At 43.2% G+C, this 22977-nt stretch overlaps 1 protein-coding gene across 2 annotated transcripts in view; it reads right to left on the bottom strand.

Moving 5' to 3' along the window:
- CPEB4 (cytoplasmic polyadenylation element binding protein 4) overlaps positions 1 to 21921 on the bottom strand; it is a 253854-nt gene extending 231933 nt beyond the window's left edge. For both annotated transcript variants that reach the window (XM_078653023.1, XM_078653024.1), the window contains exon 1: positions 19511 to 21921. In XM_078653023.1, the coding sequence (XP_078509149.1) occupies positions 19511 to 20635 (1125 nt within the window). In that variant the 5' untranslated portion in view covers positions 20636 to 21921. The remainder of the gene's footprint in view (positions 1 to 19510) is intronic.
- Between the last annotated feature and the right edge of the window lie 1056 nt (positions 21922 to 22977).

The following is a 22977-nucleotide window of genomic DNA, read 5'->3' as shown; positions in this document are numbered from 1 at the left end:
GCCCCGGGCAGAGTTTTCTGGGGGGCTTGTTCGATTGCGAACGTTGTTGATAGGACGTCCCTGCCAAAGAGATTGATAATTAGCTGTTCCACGTAGGTTCTTATTTGGCCCGTGTTAGTGGATTCTGAAATGCCAGCTATTCTTAAGTTGTTCCTTCGAGATCTCACTTCTAAATCTTCAGCCTACGCAACAGTTTGCTTGAGTTCTTTTTCCAATTAATAAATACGCTTGATGGTGGACCTACTCGCATCCTCAATGTCCTAAATACGCTGTTCAGTGTAAAAAAAAAAAAGTGGCGCTCTCATGTAGGTCGAGACGCTCATGCATGCACTCGCGTCTAGCTACAATAGTATCCAGGCGGGCGGCCACAGATCCAGACCCCGCTTTCAATTCCGCCAGTACTGCAGCCGCGCCCTCCAGAGCTAGGGCGTCCGATTCAGTTGCATGTGAGTTAGCACCACCCTAGGTCTCATCATCCCCTCAACGGGGGTCTTGGCTGCGTTGAAGGAGAGAGGACATTGGTGGGCGTCGGTGCGCTCATGGTATCGAGTGTTACAAGAACAAGGGTTATACCCAAAGTAGTCACTGGGACCTGGGTGAACGTAGTACTGAGAAGAGGGGTCCCAAACCATAGGAAAACGTGAATATATATACATGTGAAAATTAAGAGCAATTCTGGAAATAGTAACAACATTGTTATCTAATCACAATGTGTATGTACTTTTGGATCATACAAAATTATTTAACACAATTAGCATGTATTAAGTGCCCCATGAAGGAGAAGGAAGGGGGTGTGAGAGTGTAGGAAGAGGAGTAAAGTGGTCAAAAAGGTGACATAACATTGGTCCTCAGACCTTACTTTACACAGTAATGAAATGGTTCATAGAATACGGACCAGCGGTTCAAAAATATTCACATAAATAACATGCTTCCAAGAAAAATACAATAAATCATATATATGGACGGAAGCTGAGATGGAGAAGAGCTGTCGACGTTTCGACCCACAGATAGTTGCAGGCAGTGGATGTTGCCTTGCTGGGGGGTCTTCATCAGGACGGGGTGGGGCGGGTTATCTAAAAGGGGATAAGGAACAGGCTGCCACTGAACTAATCATGTGTATACTACAATAGCCACCATCCAAGAGCCAACTTACCCTTTGGGCAGTTCTTGCGGATCCGCAGGAACTGCTCCACCAAGAAACACTACATGGAACAGTCGGAATACCTTTCAAACCGTCTCCGTCAAAGAGGATATCCCAAGAGACTCATTAAACAAGCAAGAAAACGGGCTTGGTTCAATCCCAGAGAGTGCCTACTTCAACCCAAACCGAGATCGGACCATCAAGAAGAGAGAATTGTATGTGTCACCACCTTCTCCACTAAAAGTAACAGAATAAAGAAAATCATCAACCAACATTGGAAATTGGTTTCAGATGAAGTGGGACAAAACACTCCCTCTACATGCCTTTAAGAAAGCCAAAAGCATCAGGGACCATGTGGTCCGTTCTTTCCTCCATCCCCCAGAAAAAAACACTGTTATATCTATGTGGAACCTCCCTCCAATTTTAGGACACCACAGATGTGGCCATTGTAAAGCCTGCCCGACTGCGATCCAAACTAAGGAGCTGCAATACAAGCATCACAAAATACCTCTGAAATCACACACGAATTGCAACACAAGCAATGTAATTTATGCCATCATATGCCCATGCGACCTAATCTAAGTAAGTCAGACTCAACAAAAGGCGAAAGCAAGGATTTTACAACATTCAAGCCGCATACGTTGCGAGGTACAAGGAGCACCCTTGGTTGACCATTTTAAAGCAGCCAGTCACCCACCGGACAGTTTTAAATGGATCCTTCTTGAAAAGGCAACACTAGGCCCCAGGTTTGGTAATATTGGTAACATTCTGAACACTCGTGAGTCCAAATGGATGTTCCGTTTAGACTCGGTACAGCATGGCCTGAATGAAAATGATAGTACCTTTGTACAGCTAGCCACACTTAACTAAACGTACAGTTATACGTATGAATGGTTGTTTCATACTTTTCTCTCCTGGCCGACTAACTGTATTGTTTGACCTGCATGTTCTCTTGATGTATTGGTTGTTTTATTCCGTCCTACTGAAACTACGTTGTGGGTCCGCCTAAATTGCATTATTGATTTGGCCCATACCATCCTGCAAGACAGGTACGCTAGATCAAGCAATTTCAACTGAACAGTCATTTATTCCCCTGCTCATTCTTTGACTCTTACTTGCCTTCCCCCCATCCCGCTCGGCACTCACTGAGTGACCCCTTTTCGAAGAGTATCTTTTCTATGCTCATGACAGCAGAAGAGCCCGCCCTCTGGTCACGTGACTTTGGTTGCTATGAGACCCAATGCTAGCAGGGCCAGGCCACCATTGTGGACCGCGCGTCTTAACGGAATGTTCTCCGAGACAAGTAATTGCCTCTCCTGTCTGATCCCACATGAGCCATTAGCAACTCGACTTAACTGTCTGTGTTATTCATACTCTGCCGGCCTTTCTTCTACCCCTTCTTCTACCCCTTGTAGTTCTCCTGATCGGAGTTCCGGCGGGATTGACTAAAGCGGATCCAACCTCACCCCTTTGGCCGCCGGACCGCCGGCTTAACAGTATTGATGCCTCTACCCGAAGTTCAATCGCAAGTCCTTTCAGCTCCACGTGATAACACCTAATTTTTCTACTCACAGTGGTTTGAGACTTAAAACCGGTTGCGTATTGTGTTTCTCTTTCCAGAAAACTCAATCAACAATAGGACAGTTGGTCTGGATAACCTGTTGCCACTCTAGTCATTGATGTTCCTCTATCAATATGAGAACATTCCTTACCATGATCATTACTTCCTCTGCATGGTAATTATACCATACCCTCGTATACCTTTTGTGCTGTAATTGTAGTATACACATGATTAATTCAGTGATTGACCCCTTGGCAACCTGTCCCTTATCCTCTTTTGGATAACCCGCCCCAGCAAGGCAACATCCACTGCCTGCAACTATCTGTGGGTCGAAACGTCCACAGCTCTTCTCCATCTCAGCTTCCGTCTATATATATATATGATTTATTGTATTTTTCTTGGAAGCATGTTATTTATGTGAATATTTTTTAACCGCTGGTCCGTATTCTATGAACCATTTCATTACTGTGTATAGTAAGGTCTGAGGACTAATGTTATGTCACCTTTTTGACCACTTTACTCCTCTTCCTACACTCTCACACCCCCTTCCTTCTCCTTCATGGGGCACTTAATACATGCTAATTGTGTTAAATAATTTTGTATGATTCAAAAGTACGTACACATTGTGGTTAAATAACAATGTTGTTACTATTTCCAGAATTAGACTTAATTATCACATGTATATATATTCCCGTTTTCCTATGTTCTGGGACCCCTCTTCTCAGTACATGGTATCGAGTGTTCGTAGATGGGGCAGAAGATGATTTATCCAATTAAGTGTTAGGGCCCCTTTTGGATGTGGATATACAAAGGCGCTCACAGGTTCACCACCATTGAAAAAGGCACACGTGGAGTCCAGCCGTTGTTGTAGTAGAACAGGGGGTTGTGTGCACTGGGAGTATCAGCGCAGCACTGGTCCGCTATTTATGCAGCAGAGACAGCACCAGGCGCAAGGCGCATCTCAAAGGGATGCATGGTATCGGCTGCTGTGTAGGTAAAGTAAGGCTCCTACCACATTGCTTCTCAAATGTAGGCCATTTGACAGAGCTGGGTGGGGTGTTGTACATCCCGTTTGCTATGTTTGTAGTTGCGTCTTAACCAGGCCCCAAGGCAAACAGCGCTGTTTTATTACTGCTCTATTTCATGGAGTGTTGCATTTGTCAGGCGATCACATAGCGGGGGAAAGGATGCCAGCATCATGCCGCAGGGGGGCCTCACGCTGAAGACAGCGCATCGCGTTAGCACTAGAGTGAGTTGCGGTCACCAGTCGTGACTGCAGCCTCGTCCTTAGGCTCGTCCGTGACCCCTGTTGTCGAGGGGTCTCCGAGGGCCGCATCTGGCAGCAGCGCCTCTGCTCGTCTTGTTGTTTGGAAGGCTTCAGGGCCTCCAGGCAGTCCCAAGAGCTCCCCGAGCTCACTCTCACAGCGCCATGACCACGGAGAGGGTCGTGGAGTGAGGAGGCCACTCGATGACTGAGCATACTCGGGGGCTCCAGGAACGAGTGGCCATCTTGGTCCTCGGCCAGTCCACGCCCCATTCTAAAAACCAATATAAAGGCACAGAGGCAATTTCTAGGCACAATCAATGACAGACTTGGAGATGCAGAGAATTTCCCCCAAACTGTCTATCTCAACAAGCAAGATCAATGAGATCTGAATGTCCTTTTTTCATCACCATAACACAAAATACTCATCACAAAGGTCTGTAAATTCAGAAACCAAATTGCTAAGAAAAGAAAAAGTTTACAAGTACCTAAACCAAACACCAACATTTTAGAGGTTTTTGCTCTATTTCGCCAATGAAGTACAACTAAACATACCAGCAGTGTGTTAGTGTTAAGTGTCAGGTCAACCCGACATATTTTCTATAAAACTATTGTTTGAATAACCAGCACGCCTGTGGTCTACTTTGATTACTGCCTATGCGGACACGGTAACCTCGCTTTTTTTCATTATCAAAAAGTAACATGTAGGAAATTCAGGTAAACCTTATGTTAGTTGTTGTTTTTTCAAGTAAAGTATTAAACAGTTTTCAGAAATTTGTAATAACCCACGTTCTCCATAACTCAAAAATTCTAAAATACAGAAGTTTAAATTGTAAACGGGTGGCAGGGATTTATGCACAGGACTGGCCTACTGAACTTGAAAAGTCATTAATAAATAACGCCAGCCTTCTTACATGATAGCACCTTTAATTTAATACACTGGTAGCTAATCAACATCTGTGAATCTCAATGAAATACTGAAGAATATAATTACTACTCAGCTCATTGCGAGATTATTTATGGAAAATACACTTTCAATAGAACTTAATAAAAGCGCAGCGTAATCATTGTACATAAATCCTGCCGTGAACGCAGGGGCATAGACTTATCCTTTAGTTTGGACTGGAACCACATGGGTAAAGGACGTCACACATACATACTCAAGTATGCAGCACCTCTTTGAGAAAAGACAATAATCGCAACTTCACTTAAAGACTAGGAAAATAAGCATATCACTTACAAAGAAGGCAAAAACAATATAAAGGGGAAAAAAACAGAAGGAAAAACTACATACGTGAGGTTTTTGTTCCTATAACTCAAAACGGACGTATGGTGTTTTTTTTAAAAAAACATTGGCAAAGTCAAAAAGTCCCACCTTTGAAGCCTACTGCCTTTGCCTATGCCTTTTGGTGATGCTGTCCGGCACAGGCAAGATGTTGTGGAGCATGGGCAAAATAAATGTTAAAAAGGCGAGCAAGTGTGCGTGCTCCCACAAAATTATTTGGGCGCCATTTTTTTTTGTCAACTGATCCAGGCTGGAGCATTTTTTTTAAAGCAGAAGGTCCAACAGCGATTTGATGCCTTGTCTGCCCCCACAACCCCCCCAAAAAACAACATTTTTTACACCTTTTGAATGCTCGTTGGTCAAGAAAATCCAATGAGCCGGACAGGAATAGAGAAGATAGCGGGAGCAGTAACGTGTGCGGGAGGGGGAAAGCAGCTCAGAAGGGATAAGAACACAGGGATGGAGGGAGAGGTAACACGGAGCACAAGAGAAGAATTTTGGATGGAGAAGCTCACTGGAGAGTGCTTGCAACATGAGGGGGAACAGCAGTTTGGTAGGCAGATATTTGGGGTGTGGAAAGGCACGAGGGAAAAGCTGGAAAACTCATGCACTTTCATGGAGTGCATAAGCAAAAAAGAAAAAAGTAATTCCCACAAGTGAGCATTGTAAGAATAGAAGCAAGTCAGTCAGAGCGTGTGGGGATGGTAAAGGGGCTATATGCTAGGGAAGAGACCAGATGGACAACCTGTGACAAGGAAAGCCACCAAATAAGAAGTAAGCAAATTAGAGTGACAATGAGGCCAACCAATGGTAAGCAATGGAGGGATGTAAGCTCCAGCAAGTTTTTGGTAAGCCCATGTTAGGTCTTTTGCAACCAGACAGCTTGCACTGTCTGGTAGGCTAGACCTAAAAGTATAGCGCATGGTCAGGGTATCACCCCCTCAGGTGCTTAAATAAGTCATGCAGAGAGAACAGAGCAAAACAAAGTAAACATTACGGTAACACAGGAGTTAGTACAGTGGTGAGGGTTTTTTTGTGGTCTCTAGGACCTTACCATACATAACATAACAAGAAGTACCATCAAAATTCATGTTGCTTGCAGCAGACAGAAAGCTTTATTCAGAAGCTAATCTTGATTATATAGAGTTTTAAAAATGGTGATTTAAGCCGTGTGTCTATGGAGCTATAAAATCTATTGCATGCGTTACTAGGCAACATATAGACTAAGGGTTTGTCAATGTCAGGAGAATAAATACTGCCTGAGATGTTGGCTTAGTTTGGCAGCAGAACAGCAATAGAGCAAAAAATCTACACTAATGTGGCGTAAAGGACTGGTGTAGGACCACAACCAGAAAGGACAAGTGAGGGCAAGGACAAGGGAAAGCCCCAAGAGATACTGAGGGTGGGCAGATTATAGCACAAATACTCGGCAATATAGTGAATGGGTTGGGGAAGGCACACATAGCAAATAGAGAGAATTTGTCATGGCAAGTGTTAGGAAGTAAAGATTATGTAGGAAGGAACAGTAGTTAATTGCCTCCCCACCCCCCCTCAAAAGAAAATCTAACTAAGCACATAAATTGAGACGCTGCAGTGTGCAAGCAAATGCATAACTGACGCACTGAATTTATCCAGCAGATATACTAGGATGACTACAGTGAAGCAGCAAATTAAAAAAGAAACACACTTATGCCATGTCTGGAGATCAACGAAAATAAATATTGTACTGTATTCATGACTACCAATCACAAAGTCACACCTGACTACAGCACTGCAAATAAGATCTACAAAAGAACCATTAGTAGAGCGATGGTTTGAAAGTAAATTAAGCAAAACGTTCAGGGCACAATACTGGGTCAAGTAATTCTTTTTTTTAATTTCAGTAAATTTTTTATTGAAATTATATATACACGGTGCATTACACTTACATGGGTAGCAATTGGACGAGAGACAGAAAAAAGACGCCCCGGAGGAGGGGGGGCACAAAGGTTACAGTATCACATAACATAACATTGGCTTTTGGCATTTCTGACTGGCTGCATAGTCCTGGCATTGTGCCCAGTTGTTCGTGTCTTCTTGTGGGTTACGTCTCGGCTCTTTGCCCCGTCCTCCCCGCCCTCCCCGCATTTGCGGTCGGGCTGTGTATACATTCGTGTGGCCGGTGAGATTGTCCCTTTCGCGGCCATTGAATTGTCAACCCCCTCAGTGGCAGGAAAGAGAAGGAGCAAAAGGTGGGAGGTATAGGGAGAGTTTAGTTTGGTTGTGGTCCTGGAGGGCATGCGTAACTATACTAGGCCGGATTATGACTCCTGAAGGAGCTTCGCTTGCTCCGATGTTTACGGCGGCTTGTGCGAAGACAGGTAGTTGTCCAGAGAGAGCCACATTTCGCTCTTTGTGTGTGTCTTCGGTGTGTGGTTGGCCGTTATGGTGTCTGCTCCCCTTAGAAAGGTGACCCAGTTGAACCAGGTTTTGAAGGAGGCCTTCCCCGTGTCTTTCCAGTTGTTCAGTACTGTCTTGACCGCTGCTGTTAATAGTAGGTCAATCAGGTCCCTGTCCTCTCTGGAATTGATTGTGTGAGTCATAAAACCTGTGGCTAAGCTGTGAAACTCGAGCTGGAGTGGGGTGCCTGTTATGTCGTTTATAAGTTCGCCTATCTTGCGCCAGAATTTTTTAACCTTGGGGCATTGGAAGATCAGGTGTGCTAGATCGCCTTTCTGTCTGTTGCAGTTCCAGCATGTGTCATTTTCGCGTATTCCTATGGAGGCTAGGCGGGCGGGGGTCCAGTATGCTTTGTGTATCAGCCAGAATTTGGTTTGGTTTAGGGTGGTCGTTACTTTCTTTCTCGAGGTGGATGCCCAGAGTTCAGACTTTTCTTTCTCACTGAGTTCCCTTCCCATTAGTGACTCCCAGTAGGCCGTGGCCTTGTTGTTAAGTTTGGTGGATATTGGGCACAGGGCTTTGTAAAGGTATGCCACCTGGTGTCCTGTTCTATTTAGGTTGGTAGCATATTGCAGTATAGTTGACTAGCTGTGGAGATTCCGTGCTTGTACCAAGAGTGCATGTCTAGTGTTCTATCCCTATATTTGATCTTGGGGTTGTGCCATATGGACTCCCACTGAGTGTTCCTCACACTTGTGTCCAACATCTTGTCTATCTTGAGGAGGGCCGTCCTTGTGTTCCTCAGTATGGGGTTGTGCGCGATTGCGGGGTGTTTGGTTAAATGTAACAAATATGCGAGACTGGGGAGCAGGTTTACTTCACTAAAATTCACTGAACCATCACTGCCCAACTGTGCGGCAATCTTTAGCTATCGTCACTGCAGCAGAGCATGACGTGGGAAGTTATTTTTACTTCAGGGATGAGAAGAGATATTTGCAAGGGAGGTGCAACTTTATATCTCTAGGATACTAATATCAATGAAAAAAGTATGATGTTCAACGTTGTACCTTTTTCAGTTACATCAATTTGTTTTTTGTGCTGTACTGGTGGAGCGATCGTTCAACCAAAAAAATTCAAATGAGGTTACGCTGTGGAAACCAGTAAGAAAGGCAAAGTCGAAACAAAATGAAACAGTTTTTCAGAGGATCATCGTTCAGATTGTTTGCATGTTATCTATCCGATCAAATTAAATATGGCAGAAAGGCAGCCATTGGGTTCCCTTCATGAAACTCGCTTAGGAATATGCATTACAAAACTCACAGGTTCTGGTGTCAGCTATCGTCCCTTAGGTTTTCCCAATGCTCGTTTTGTTTAGAAATATTTTTTGTATGGCTTTATAATAAAATTGTAAAAAATAGCCACACCCCTAGTTGGACGCACAAGGGCAGCCATCTTTACGTTTGTTGTTTCTTTATCTATTTTCATTTTTCTAAAGCCATAACTATAAATTACAATTCTAAGGAGCCAGACTGGTCATTCTCAAAATTAATAGTGTCACAATCCATCACGTCTTCCATTGCTCTTTAAAGGGTACTGCTCATCACATGTTCTCAGCATTTCCTGAATTATCAGGTCTGCATCTCTTGTACTGGGTTTGCTAAAATACCATCTTTTGAACGAGAATGGTTAAACAGAGAAATATTATAGCTTCGCGGATATAGTAATTGTACTGAACATGAGAGCATTCAAGGAAGGAGGGAAGAAGAGAAATAGACTGGAAAGTGGCTGGTGTGATTGCTTGAAAGCGGAGTCCTTCTTGAGGCAGCCATCTTTAAATAGTTGTACAATAATGTTTTGCAAATACAATTTATAAGTAGCTGTCCATGTACATGGGCGTCCTTCTTTGACTGTTCGTTAGTTTTGCAAAACACATTCAAGTATGCCTGCCTATGCATGTGTTTGATCATGCATAGGAAGCAATTTTAGAAGTTATTTAAAAAATAAAGAATCATGTACACTGGCATCTCTAGAGAGGGGGCAGATGGAGCCCGTGGATCCAGCACTATTTGTCCAGTCTCTTTTTGGGCCCCACCACTGCAGCAGATGAATGAGACAGAAGGCAGCACAGAAAAACAAGCAGACCCCGCACCTTCACATACATTAATTTTCTCAGAAAACCTTTACTTGTGATGCAGTGGTGTTTGCTTAAAATGTTTTACATCTGACTTTGTAGGCATTACCAAGTGTCAGTCCCCACTGCGTAGTTATCCTTAGGTCTGCATTTCCATAGCAAAAATATTTTTGGTTTGCATATAACTTTGGCACAATTTGACGAATCACTAAACTTTCGTAAAAGTGTCTTCTACTTCAGCACCTTCCTGGAAAGTGTTAGGGTGACCTGTCAAGCAGAAGTTGAGAAATGGGGGGGGGGGGGGGGGGGTGTCTCAAAAATGAGTTTTTACTACTCCTTTTTACGTAGGAAATATTGCAAAAACTGATGAATGGAATTATACAAAATTTGGCAGAAAGCTAGATCTTGGTCCGGAAAGCGTGCTTATTATGGATTTGGTGCAAATCCTTTCAGTAGTTTTGGAAAAATTCAAGTTAAAAAAGTAAGAAAGGTATGAAAGAAAGAAAGGTATGAAAGAAAGAAAGGTATGAAAGAAAGGTATGAAAGAAAGGTATGAAAGAAAGAAAGAGAACGATAGAGCGAGAGAGCGAGAGAGAGAGCAAGAGCGCGAGAGAGAGAGAGAGAAAGAAAAGTACAGTGGACAGATCTTAATATAAGATCTTACTGTCTTCCACCACCTCAAGAAAGATGTGTGGCGGTAGCCGACTCAGTACCCGCCCTAGACAGGGAGCATGGAGGAAAGACCCTGTCCCCCTAGGCCTAGTGTTGGTATCACAGAGGGAACACCTCATCCCACTCCCCAAGGCCAAAAACACTAACTTCTATCTCCTTTTAATCGTGCCTCAGATTCATGGTTCTGAAAAAATGTAAAAAAAATTGTGGCCATCCATCTTTCCACCTTTTAATAAAAAAAGGCTCCTGGGGTGGATCAAGGGCGGTGAGGGGGGGTGGGATGGGGGGAGTCGTGTTTTTTGGGGGCAAGAGCATGTGGCACATCTCCCCATGCCTCAGAGATGCATTGGCAACCCCACACCCTAGAGCCCTATCCAATATAAAACGGGATGTGGACATGAAGCCCGGCCTCCTTGAGTCACTTTTGGGACCCGGGCCTCCATACCCCCAGGGCCCATATTTTAAAACATAGGAAGGGGGATGCGCGGCCCCCTTCCCAAGCCTCAATAAGTCCCTGGTGACCCCAAGCAACCAGGAAGTAATTTACAAAATGGGGAGGAAGAGGCACAGCCCCCTCAGAGAGCCATGGTATGGCCCCGGGGTCTCCACACCCTTGAGCCGGCTCAGGGACACTGCCCCAGGACCCCAAGTCCCGGGACACTGTATTTTCCCTCTGCAAGAGTATGGTCAGGAAAGTGTAATGTGTTGCATGTGGCAGGAGCAGAAAGCTGCTCCCACTGGGTGGCAGCACAAACTGTTTCCGTGCCTGAGTTCTGGGGTTGGGAAATGCAGATTTTCTCCCGCCCGGTGGGAAGGGGAAGCAAACTAATGGTGAGGGAGCAACTTCAGGGTGGAGGAAAAGTAAACTTGGAAGAGAGCAACATGAGAAGGCAGGGAAAAGCTCACAAACAGAAAGCACTACATGGAGTGCGGAGGAGGAAGATAAGCACATTAGGGAGACAGGTGAAAAAATGTTCTCTTGCAGAGTGCTTAAACAAAAGAAAATAGTAGTGCCTGGAAGATGAACAAAGAAATTACAAAAGTAAAACATCCATGCTCCAGGGAAGGGACAAACTCAAGTGGAAGGCAAGCCCACACAAGCTAGCAAATATGGAGCAAGCAAAGGTGTGACAATAAAACTAACCAATGGTACGCAATGAGTAAGCTCTAAACCCGCAGTAAACTAACAATATGTGCATCAGACAGTGTATGTGCTCTCTAGTAGGCAATACCTAAAAAGGAAGAATGAAGTAAACCTAAAACTATGAAGAAAGGACTAGGTGTATAAATAGAAGTATGCATCCCACACCCTGCGCCTATAACAATTATTGATAAACTCAGTGCCTGTTTCACATGAATGGACAATAATAGCCTAAGAAGGTGGGCCTGAGATAAACTTTAACAAACAACACACTGGTCGCTAGTAACAATACTTTAGATGCAAAGAAACAAATGGCGAATAAAATGTATTGAAAGGAGTTTATGAAAAACCATTTCAAGACCCATGTGCATAATAAATGTGCTTGGTGCTCTCAAGTGATAAATTGTGATCAACAAGTGAATCAACAAACACAAGAACAGCCGGTCCTTTACAGTAATTTCTCAACAATCATATTAGGTCTGTGTTTTTAAAGTCAACAGTGTCTCAACCCCAGTAAAAACTGCTGAATCATCATCAGGACTTAGGGGGATACAACATGTACAAGAGAGATTATAAAAGTTTGCTTTTCCCAATGAACCTTAAAGCTGTTTTCACTAGCTTGTCACCATAATCAACTCAGCCCTACTGTACAGGGCATCAACACTCCCATTTGTATGCAACATTGGTGCCTCATTCTGTCTGCCGACGTCCTTTCAATGCTTGCATTGCACCAAGTAATAAACACTGCTGCAGGCATATACCAATCAGACAGGAGAGATAGGAAGGGAGACTATACTGCCACCACAAAAAAAACTGGACTACAGAAGGCACTACTGAGGACCAATGTTCCCCAAAGCAGACCACAGGTATGCTGGCTTGGTACCTTTATGTCTGCTGATGGCCATTTTAATGCACTGCTCTACATAAACATTGCTGCAAATGTGTACCACAGCAGACTGCTGGAATACAAAGGAAGACAATACAGCCACCCCAAAAAATTGAAGTCTGAGTATAGGGCACACCAACCTAAAGTAAAAGAAGCACGAGTACGGGGTCACATCTGTAACAAAACAAAAAAAGTCAGACCGCAGCACCTAAAAAACAACATCCCGACAGTGATGGCTTGCCCAAAAAGCGTCGGTGTATGTCCAAAGGTAATCTATCAAAAAAAAAACTAAAAGCAAGCACTAAGTCATAAATTACAAAAATTTACAAAATTACAGCTGGCAAAATAAAATACAAGTTTTAATAGGTCCTAACAAGGATTATCACATTGCAAATCTTCTACTCCAAGGTTTTGTCGTCGGTGGTACCCATCATCAAAATCCCTGCATATCGTGTGGACATGTTCGGCCCTTGATAGGTTCTGGAGGGAGTACATAGATACCTGGCGGAGGTGGTTGGGCAGACCATACCAATGACACGGCAGTTAACGCTATTACACATTACGGAGGACATATGGGGTAACCGATATAAACGACATTTATTGTACTAGGCTCGGACCGTGGCTAAACGGGACATAGCTCGCACCTGGAAAGCACAATGCCCAACCTTATTGGGGGGTATGGAAGCGTGGATTTGATTTCAGCATGGGGTTGGAGGAGCTAGTATATAAAGCTTGGGCTGCCCTCAAAAACACACATGCATTTGGCAACGTTGGGCGGATTTTAGAGGAATTGTTTTGATGTAGACATCACAGCCCACACCATTAGACAGAGGTTCTGCCCCACAACTTAAGTGGGTTTATGTCTATGGCTACCTAGTGGTTGACGAGATTCGATAATTGGGGCGCCATTCTGGGACCTGGACATTTTTAGAGGACAATGCTCCTATCCTCCTTATCGCAGCTGGTTCTTTTTGTTAGATGCTCTTTTGTTTCTTTTTCTTTCTTCTCCTTCCTTTTCTTTTAGTTTCACTTAAGCTGTTCAATCTAAAACGTACAACATTGCCTATGCATGCCAATATTGCATCTCAGTCTATGTATGTACAAAATAGCTATGATGTTGGCATGGGAAGGTGGGGGGGGGACAATAAAGTTTGTTCTTAAAAAAAAAATCCCTGCATACTAAGGATAAACTACGAGATTCTTTGTAACGAAATAACGGTCTACGGCCCCTACTTAACACAGTGTAAAATCAATCCACCCTTAAAGGCTTATTGTCTTTAGTAAACGCTTTTCACACTAAATAAGTAAAATATAATGACTGTCATAACTTTAAATAATAAACTACGGTGTTAACCCTGAACATTGGTTTTTCACTGTAACCAAAGTGTGCGTCTTTACAGGTCCTTGTTGTAATTCAATGATAAACGTCTCTAGACCAGTAAAAGTTCGCTTGGCGTAAGCCTACATGCATAGACAAAAATATTATATAATAAGCAACAAATACAATAAATGTTGGATACCAGTATTGCTTCCAGTATATGGATAGCAGAGGGTAAATTATTTCTGGAAAATGTTACTCAGGCGAAAATAAATGGTTCAGCATGTGAATTTTTTCCAGCTATACACTCGTGCATTTTTGCAGAGGATTACAGTTTACAACCGGTGCTGAATCGTGCGTTCTGCAACAGCAGAGACATTTTTCTGGTATAAATGAAAAGCATACACTCCGCTTCTTTATATTTGCTAACGCAAACCACTTCAATCTGTGCACCAGCTGACGGGAAGAGATCTGCAGCAACCCTACATGATTTACTCGACCTTGAACTGCTGCCCTGCTTAAGTGGAAGTAGCTGGAAAGCATCCTTTTCAAAATTCTCCATTCCCAAAAGCATTAAGCTATGAAGGGAAAATATGAGTTCACAAACCATCATCTCTTTGTTTTGTTTCATTCTTACGGTTTCTTCCTCCAAAAATATTCACATATTAAATATTTTGCATTCCTGAAATAGATCCAATGAGGTTTATTATACACGCAGTATGTGAATACTTTAACAAAGCAGGATGGATTTCATGCATAGGAAAAAACAGTAGTAAGCTTGCATGCATGCTTAGGAAAGTGACAATGACCCTTCTGGATTCGGTTGCACAATCGGTTGTAAACTCCAAATACCTTGCAGCCTAATCCATCCTTGGCCTAAGGTCCAGTAACTCATGTAAAGGACCATTCCCCGACTGTCTGTTAAAATCTTGAGGTTACCCCCCTGCCCTCAACCTGCTTGCTATCTGCCAATTCAAGTAGGGGCAGTCCAGGTAGGAGATCTCACCAAGTACAAGACCAGTGCATCATGAACCTTGTCCTCGTTCACTTCAGGATTTAGCATAAAACTCTCTATGGTTACATTTGACTTCAGCCTTTAACAGACCGTTCTATGGTTTCGTTTGAACACCCAGCATTTCAATTCTGCCTAGGACCTTAACCTGTCCTTGTGACCTCCGCATCAAGACATCTCAATTTTCTAAATCCTACTTTCCAAACTGCAAGCCATATTTACTTTCACATGGATTGCATTTCTACTCGGCATGATGAGGGATCATTTCTCAATGTGGAATTAGTCTTTTTTTCATTCCCTGGAAGAGCACATGATGGGTTCTGAACCTTTAAAGACCTGTCAAGCTTTCCACAATAACCACAGGTAACTGCAACCATACAAAATAGTCTACAAGAAGGGCAAAAGTGCAGGCATAATGAACACAAATGATGGTCGCTGTATGTAGGGCACATGAGCATGATGTACAAGGTACACTTGTACTCAGTGGAGCACAACAATCTGCCCAAGACCTGCAGTCGACTTGCCAGACTGTCTGACCATTCTGGAGCAATAAGATGGACAGCACTTCTCAGAAACCTTTGATATATTTTGGTTTGGAAGGCTCCCAAGAATTTGACATTGCAAGATTTCAGACGTGCCTGCAAAGCACCTTTAGAAGCCTGAAGTCCCACATCCTTGACTACACTGCCACATGGTTGCTTAGTCTCAATGCCACCCAACGTTAATAGAAAAATCACATTAAGAAATCATTATTTTAGTAAAGACAATATTGTTGGTCAGAGCAAGTCCGGTTCAGAGCCCAAGAACTCTTAGAACTCTATATTATGCATCCTTGTTGTCATCTGATTAGTTGGAGGCGTTTTGTTTAATCCGGTCTCGACCTCCGAAGAGGAATACATAGGTGTGTGTGGGCTAGTTGCAAAATCGTTCACTGGGCACCTTCAGAATGTTTGTAGTGTCCCCATCAGAAAACCAACCTGTACCGCCCTACATCATTTGGGAAAGACATCGGAAGACACACTGGAAGTGGCCCAATGTGCGATACGGCACAACAGTACCCTAGTCGTTCTCTGTATCCCAATGTGTCTAGTCACTGAATGGGTATCAGGAGGTTTCTAACAAGCAGTGCTAAATAATGAAATAAACAAATTATATCAAAATGTGGTGGTGTCAATAAAAAGGGGGTAAAGGAAGGAAAAAAGTTTAATGGAGACCTTCCTTTCCCACTATTAAAAACAGTGAAAAGAGGTAGTGTTAACAAATAACTACCTTGACAGTTATCATGGTCGACATGTTTCTGCAGCTTTACCTTGGGCCCAGAGGTCACCTACTGCTTCATCAGGACCTTCTTTTTCTACTGCTTGCTTTTAGTGAAATAAACAAAGGGGAAAGTGTAAAAAATATCACCTTAAATTCTCCCAGTATTATGGAGAATATCGCCCCACCTCACCCGGCATTAGCGCAGGTAGGACGGAGCCCCGCTCTGCCCGTCAGTACAGGTTGGTTTTCTGATGGGGACACTACAAACATTCTGAAGGTGCCCAGTGAACGATTTTGCAACTAGCCCACACACACCTATGTATTCCTCTTCGGAGGTCGAGACCGAGTGCTACCTTAGTGTTGGTATTTGAGAGTTAATAGGGTTGTAGCATTGTGGTCGTTAAACATTCCCTCAGACCCCCTGTGAGTTAGTATTATTGTTTTGTTTAATCTCCATTTAATGTTATTGAGCACTTTTTGCATTGGAAGCAATACAAGTGTTGCTGCTATAGAAAAGTACAGGTTCAATCCCTTCTTGGACGTCTGAACCACTTGCCATCATCACTTCTCAAACATCATTTTCTGAATGTGTGTGACCTATAGTCTCTCCCCTGTAAAGCATTCTTAAGACACTGAGCTTGCACACTAAAGTAATAACTTCTGTATTGTATTCCGTTACACCGTTTTACAGATTGGACTCTAAATGCTCGCCATAGTAAAGGCCAATACAATAAAGAGTAATATGATTTAATACTGAGTTTAACAGGTTATCATTCTGCGGCACTTATCAAGCTCTTCCTGGGGTCCATAACCATACAGCATTTATTAGCACAACAATGCCACTTCCAGACTCCGAACCCACTTTAGAGACCAAAGATGTGTGCGTGAATCATTTTCCTTGACAATCTTTCAATATTCCGTCAAAGCTCGCAATGACAGACCATGTTTTTCTACATGCTACACTAAAATACAATTTTTTTTTAAAAAGAGTTGAGGAATTAAGCAAAATCCAGACATAAGAAAACCTTACAAATTTCAAAGTGGCAATTTAATTTTGGGGCAGCCTCGGCATCCAAGAGGAGGGTAGTGCACATCAGAGGATCATTCACCACATCATACCATAAACAAGGAGAAGAGAGTCCCAATACACGACAAAATATTTGACACGACTAGTAACATTCTTCCCAACCCAGACAAGGTTTAGAAAGTAAAACAGCTGCCCTCCAGTAGGACTGCTGTATAAACATGGGAGGCCTATTGTGTCAGCAGTGACATTCAAATCAACCTTCCGCAACCCCCAGCTATGCAGTGACAAACTGGAATAGCCTCTCCGTGTATATATCGCAAATGAAGGGCTGAAATAAGGGAATTCAAGCGTTCAATTTCATCTTGCCGCATCGTACTATGAAACACCGTTGACACGCACTGCTTCACCCTAGTCTTTGTCCGGCGTTTCAACTCTTCTCCCTCCCCCATCTACCTCTCATCACAGAAAAATAGAAAGAAAAAAATCCCACTCACAATATGTTAACAGATCAAGACTACACAGAGGTCAGCATTAAAAATTTGCTTTCGACGGAGATTGTTTAGGCTTTATAAATGTATTGAATGTCTACTGCGGCTACAATTAGGCCTTGGAGGACACTTGATTTATTCGCCGCCTTCGTACAATGGATATCTGTCAGCCCGACGTGAAAGGGGCCGAGCGAAATCAAGCTGTAGGAGTGTTCTATGAAAAGCTCCTTTCAAGGACGCATTTGTCAAATTCTGCACATCAACTTAAAAATACCAAGAAATACAAAGAACTTGAAGAGAATTATTCAACGTTTTAGTGTAAATGTACACGAGCTCCATGACGGGTTGGTCAGAAATCTTAGCTTTTTAAAAACACGTATCCACAAACCCTCCAACTGCAGGCCTCACAAATGATAGAATTGTGCAGTATGAGTGTGTTCGTTTTATTTTAGATTCGATGTGATGGTACTCTAATGTGTTCGTCACTTAAACAATTAACAAAAGAAAAAACTAAGATTTAATCTTCAATAGACAATTAAACTGTCACAATATAATGAGTCAGGTCGCAGCATCCTATGATTCTGCGTGCCAGATGGGCACTTACACAGTCAGCAAAGCAATTCCGGCACTTAAATAGATGTCCATGCTTATCAGACACAACCCAAAGGTGGTAGAGGGCTAACAGTGGCCATTCGTCGTTTCTTGCACGATTTCAGTAGGCACAGTTACAGTGAGAAGCTGGATTATAGAGTGCACGGCTATGATATACAAGCACTAGTGGTTTCATAACATCCAACGTAAGGCAAGTAGAATGGAATGCATTAATCTCTCCGTCCTCCACAAGCAGCGCCGCATTCCACCGATTCTGCATAAGTCACAATATCTTAATAGGCAGTGCTGCAGCAATGGGACTGAACGAATGGTCGTCTCCTAGATACAATTTATCTCACAAGAACACCCTGCACAAATCGCACTGCAGCACAGATGCCGGTTACCAGCTGCTCTTATCAGCAAATTCAGCCTAGGCCTACCACCAGCCAAAGGAAAGCTGAATAATTTAGTGAGCAGGGCATAATTAGCCAGTGCTGCAAAATCCCAAGGCCAGCCGAGAACATATACACTGACGAATTGAAGCGAAAATATACTAGTAGCAAAACATGGGTGTGGAGAAAGGCTTCAAAAGGAATCGTGGTACACTCATGCCTACCAGATATGGATAGCAATAGCTGATCGTCGAGACACTAAAAACGCAATGAACACCAATTCGGACAGCGCATAAAAAACAAAGATTTGTCAAGGACACACTCTAAAGGAAAGCCACCATCTTGTGATGAGAAATCCTACCATCTTGGTGCACAAATTAATTTTTGAACACATTTCCAGTCCTCTCAATACTGGGGGTTGTTTGGTTGGGGCTCATTTTTATTTAAAAAGATCTGAAGTGCCTTCAATCTGCTGGGAATTAGACAATCTTCGTTTAAACTATGTGCTGAATCGTATTCTCATTGACTGCCTAACAAGGGCCTGGGCCTGCGCCTGCTTGCAAGCCATGTTTGTATGCGGCAGGGCATCTACTAACATGAGCAGGGTCTATATTTAGTAACAACACACCATTCGGCAAGAAAAAAAAAATTAAGAGCACCAGATTGAAAACAATGCAGCAGAACGAGAGGTATTTTTCAGAGAGCAGATCACATTACTGGAAAGATATGGACGTTAATTTTATCTGCAACTGCCGCATTCGTTCTCAACACGTTCAATACACAGGTTTCTCAAGAGCTAGAACGAAGAATTATGTGATCTGTTGGTCAGTGCTAGTGTTTCTCTACTGGTGGTGGAATCGATCCCTGGAATCTCTCCGAATAAACAAACCCACAAGAAGCATCTGTAAAAAACATGAATGAAAAACAACTGGCAGGAATAAAAGAACTGTTAAGACGCTCACCTGAAAAGGGAAAATGTTGTCAACTCTATTGGAGCTGTCATCAATCCAGGACTTGGGTGCAAATGCAGAGCTAGGGCGAGCATATTTCTGCAACTGGATATGATTAGTTGGAAAATTCTTCTTTAAGGGTGAGATGGAGTTCATCTGTGTTATTCCTCCATTAAGTCCTCTGCGGTGGTCGCGGCCTTGGGATCCCCCCCAACCTCCATACCCACCACCACTGGGGCTCCAAGACGACGATGGGGTGGGTGAGGGGCTTTGGTAGCTGCTCCATGGAGAAGGTGGCTTGTTGAGATTATTGGGCAGGTGAGGAAGTTGATTGAAAGCAGCATTTCGGTGGGTAAAGGGCGGTGGGTGAGGGCTAGCGGGGGACCGCCTTTGCTGCTGATGTTGATTGTGGTGATGCTGGAAATGTGGATGATGGGGATGATGCTGCGAGAGGGGTCCAATCTGAGGTGAGAAGTTTCCACCAAAGCCAGGACTGACATGATGCGGAAAATTCTGAAAGAGGAGGGCACCATTGTTAGCAGACGCTGGGGGGACACCTCCTTGGTGAAAGAAGCTAGTGTCTTCATTGATTATCGTTGAAGAAGTAGGAGGAAGTGCCGCTGACCAATTACTGAACCCAGCCAGGGAAGAGGCTGTGGATGTCAAAGGCTGGTTGGAATTGCCAAGCCCAGTCGCATCTTGATAATCAAATCCTGTCAACACTGGAGACTCGATTCTGATCTTTTCCTTGCCACTGCCACTCTCTGAAGAGGAATCGCCTTGGCTGTCATCATTTTTGCTCTTCTCGGACTCTGGCAGCATCCCAGGTTCCTGGTTTTGGCTGGGGGAGAGCTGCTTGTCTAGAGACTCTTGTTGTTCCTGCTGCAGCGATTTGGATTTGTCAGATCCAAGGATATCATCCTGGATATTGTGGGTGGATGGAGCTGGGAAGAGCCAGGCTGAGCCTGCATTGCTGCTGTTGGCAGCTGTGCCATTATTATTTAGGAAAGCAGCAGGGCCGGGGGATGCATTCTGGTGATGATGGGGAGGCTGTAGATGTGGATGAAATCGGACTGGAAACGCTGATTTGTTACCAGTGTTGTTCTGCACTAGCACTCCAAACCCGTAATCCCCCATTTATTATGTATTTAAAATCTGAAATGATGTCCCGTGCAAAACAGCCACACAGGTGCTCCAGTGTCCTTTAGCACACGGGTGCTTCCAAAAAGCCTATAGTATGAATACAAACCCAGACATGTGTGAGTATGAACCCTTTCCAATCCCAAAAATCTTTACTCCTGCAAACAAATATATGTGCCGATTACTAAACTTAAACGTTTACATGTACCAATGCCTTCCCTCCATTAAAGGGAAGCACACAAAAAAGTGAATAGAATTACAAACTTCTTTGGTTAGCAAAACAAAAATGTGACGTGTTTTATGTGAATTAAGCAAAGGAAAATCTAATTATAGTGTTTAACGAGAAACCACGCTGTTACTGTTGTGCATCACCTACCTTACTATTAAATATATTTATTTATATATATATGGGCGTCGTCACCCACTGACTCTGGCAAATCTTGTGAAAAATACGGTGACGTTTCCTTTCTCCCCGAAGAGGGTTGGGAAGGAAGAAACCCAAGAAATAAACGTAGACGAATAAGCAGTCTCTGAATTCTGACGCTGTCAGAAAGCAGATGGTAAAATCCTTCGTACTTCTAATAACACCACCTTTTAAATAAATATTTAGTTTAAGAAACCCACTGCTGTGTTTCAGTACAAACCACAACTAACAATTTTCAAGAATACCTCAACCGATTTTAATTATGCTTTTATCTAAATAAGGATCTGAAATTATGTTCAGCCTTGTCCGATACTTCCACATAAAAAATACAATCTCCAACAGCAGCACTTCCTCTTCTTAAGCTCCCGTCTCTCCTACTTTGCCACAAATGTCCCCACTCACGATTAACTATAAAAAATAACGTACATCTGTGTTATAGATATTTATATGTATTTAAAGGCTTTTAAATATGGATATTAGGTTTTCTTCATTTAAAAAATAGAAAAAATATATAAAATAGCGTTCCCCCGTGTGAAACAAATGAGGGTGAAAAAATATTAATGGCTGAAAAAATGAGGGTAAAAAAAATGATGCTATAAATATGCTGATTTCGGACTCCGGGTGTTATATCTTCGCTCCTGCGGTTATTTACGTCGGTGTTATCGGTTCCCGGCCCTCCCTCCCCCCGCGGGTGCTTTCCTGTTCTCTGTTGTTCGAGCTGTCGGCGGTCCCGGTGCGGGCTCCAGGCTGCTCGGGTCGCTGCTCTGCCACCGCAGCAGCCACCTCCCTCCGTCCTTCTCCTCAGCACCCAGCCCGGCCGAATGACAACCAGCTGGAGGCTGGCGCGAGGCACTTCCGGTTCGTCTTTGCCCTCCCAGTAACGTCATTGGTCCTCCTCGCTCAGACAGACCACATTCTCTGAGACTTCCATTTTAGGGTCAGTCAAACGAAAGGGGAGAGGTGTTAGTGTGCTATCTCTCCGAAGTGACTCAAAAATAATAAAAATATTAAAGTGGCACTTTGCTTCACTTTAGAATCGCCGTCAGCGTGTGCATTGTTAAGTTTAGGCATTCCCTAGCTCCCTCATCCCAACCCTTCACATTCCATTGTTCTGGGCCAATAAATAAGATTTCGGATAAGGAGACGGGAAGATTCGTTCTAAGAGCGTAAAGAGTGCAAAATGAGCAGGTGACATCAAAAAGAGACGAACGAAATCGCTTCAATGTTTTGAATTAATGAGGAGAGTGCATTGGTCATAATGTTAAATGCTGGAGGTGCAGTTTCAAGATAAAAAAAAGCATAAGCTTGCGCATCCAAACCGTCAGCTATAACTACAGCAAACTCTTGATTTTGTGGTAGAGTGCCTACTTTTTGGCTTGGGACCGTTTTGGGGCGCAACATTTAGGCAGGCGTCAAAAACAAACACACGTCCAAAATGGCCATCTCTTTTGCAATCAGTCACCATAGTGATTCTTTAGTTTCCATAACAGGAACCGTAATGGATTTGCATTGCTTTAATTTTAACAGCTAATCTGCAGTATAACGTTGGTTTCTGCGTCTTTCCTTTACATGGCGGATATGGCGATAGGTATAAGAAAATAAGATACAACGCGCTTAACAATGTTGGATGTATCTCAAAGAAGGATTCGTTTCAAAACTGATATGTGATTGTTTCCTCTGTGGCGTATTCTCAAAAAAAAGATCCGATGTGAGAAAGCTGCCTTGAAACGTACGTAATGTTAAAAACGTATTTAAAAATGTTTATTGGCACCGGTTTGACAGATTTTATGTGTTTTATAAACGTATTTCCAGGTGAATACCGACCTTTATATAATGTACCATGCCTTTCCAAGATGGCTGTCGGCTTCATGGAAGTCGTTTTGTTCTTGTCGATCATGCTCATTGTCACAGTTTA

The sequence above is a fragment of the Lissotriton helveticus genome, chromosome 7 (assembly GCF_964261635.1).
Source record: "Lissotriton helveticus chromosome 7, aLisHel1.1, whole genome shotgun sequence".
In the NCBI taxonomy this organism is placed as follows: domain Eukaryota; kingdom Metazoa; phylum Chordata; class Amphibia; order Caudata; family Salamandridae; genus Lissotriton; species Lissotriton helveticus.
Note: the sequence above shows the minus strand (reverse complement) of the source record. Positions and strands in the feature narration are given on the sequence as shown.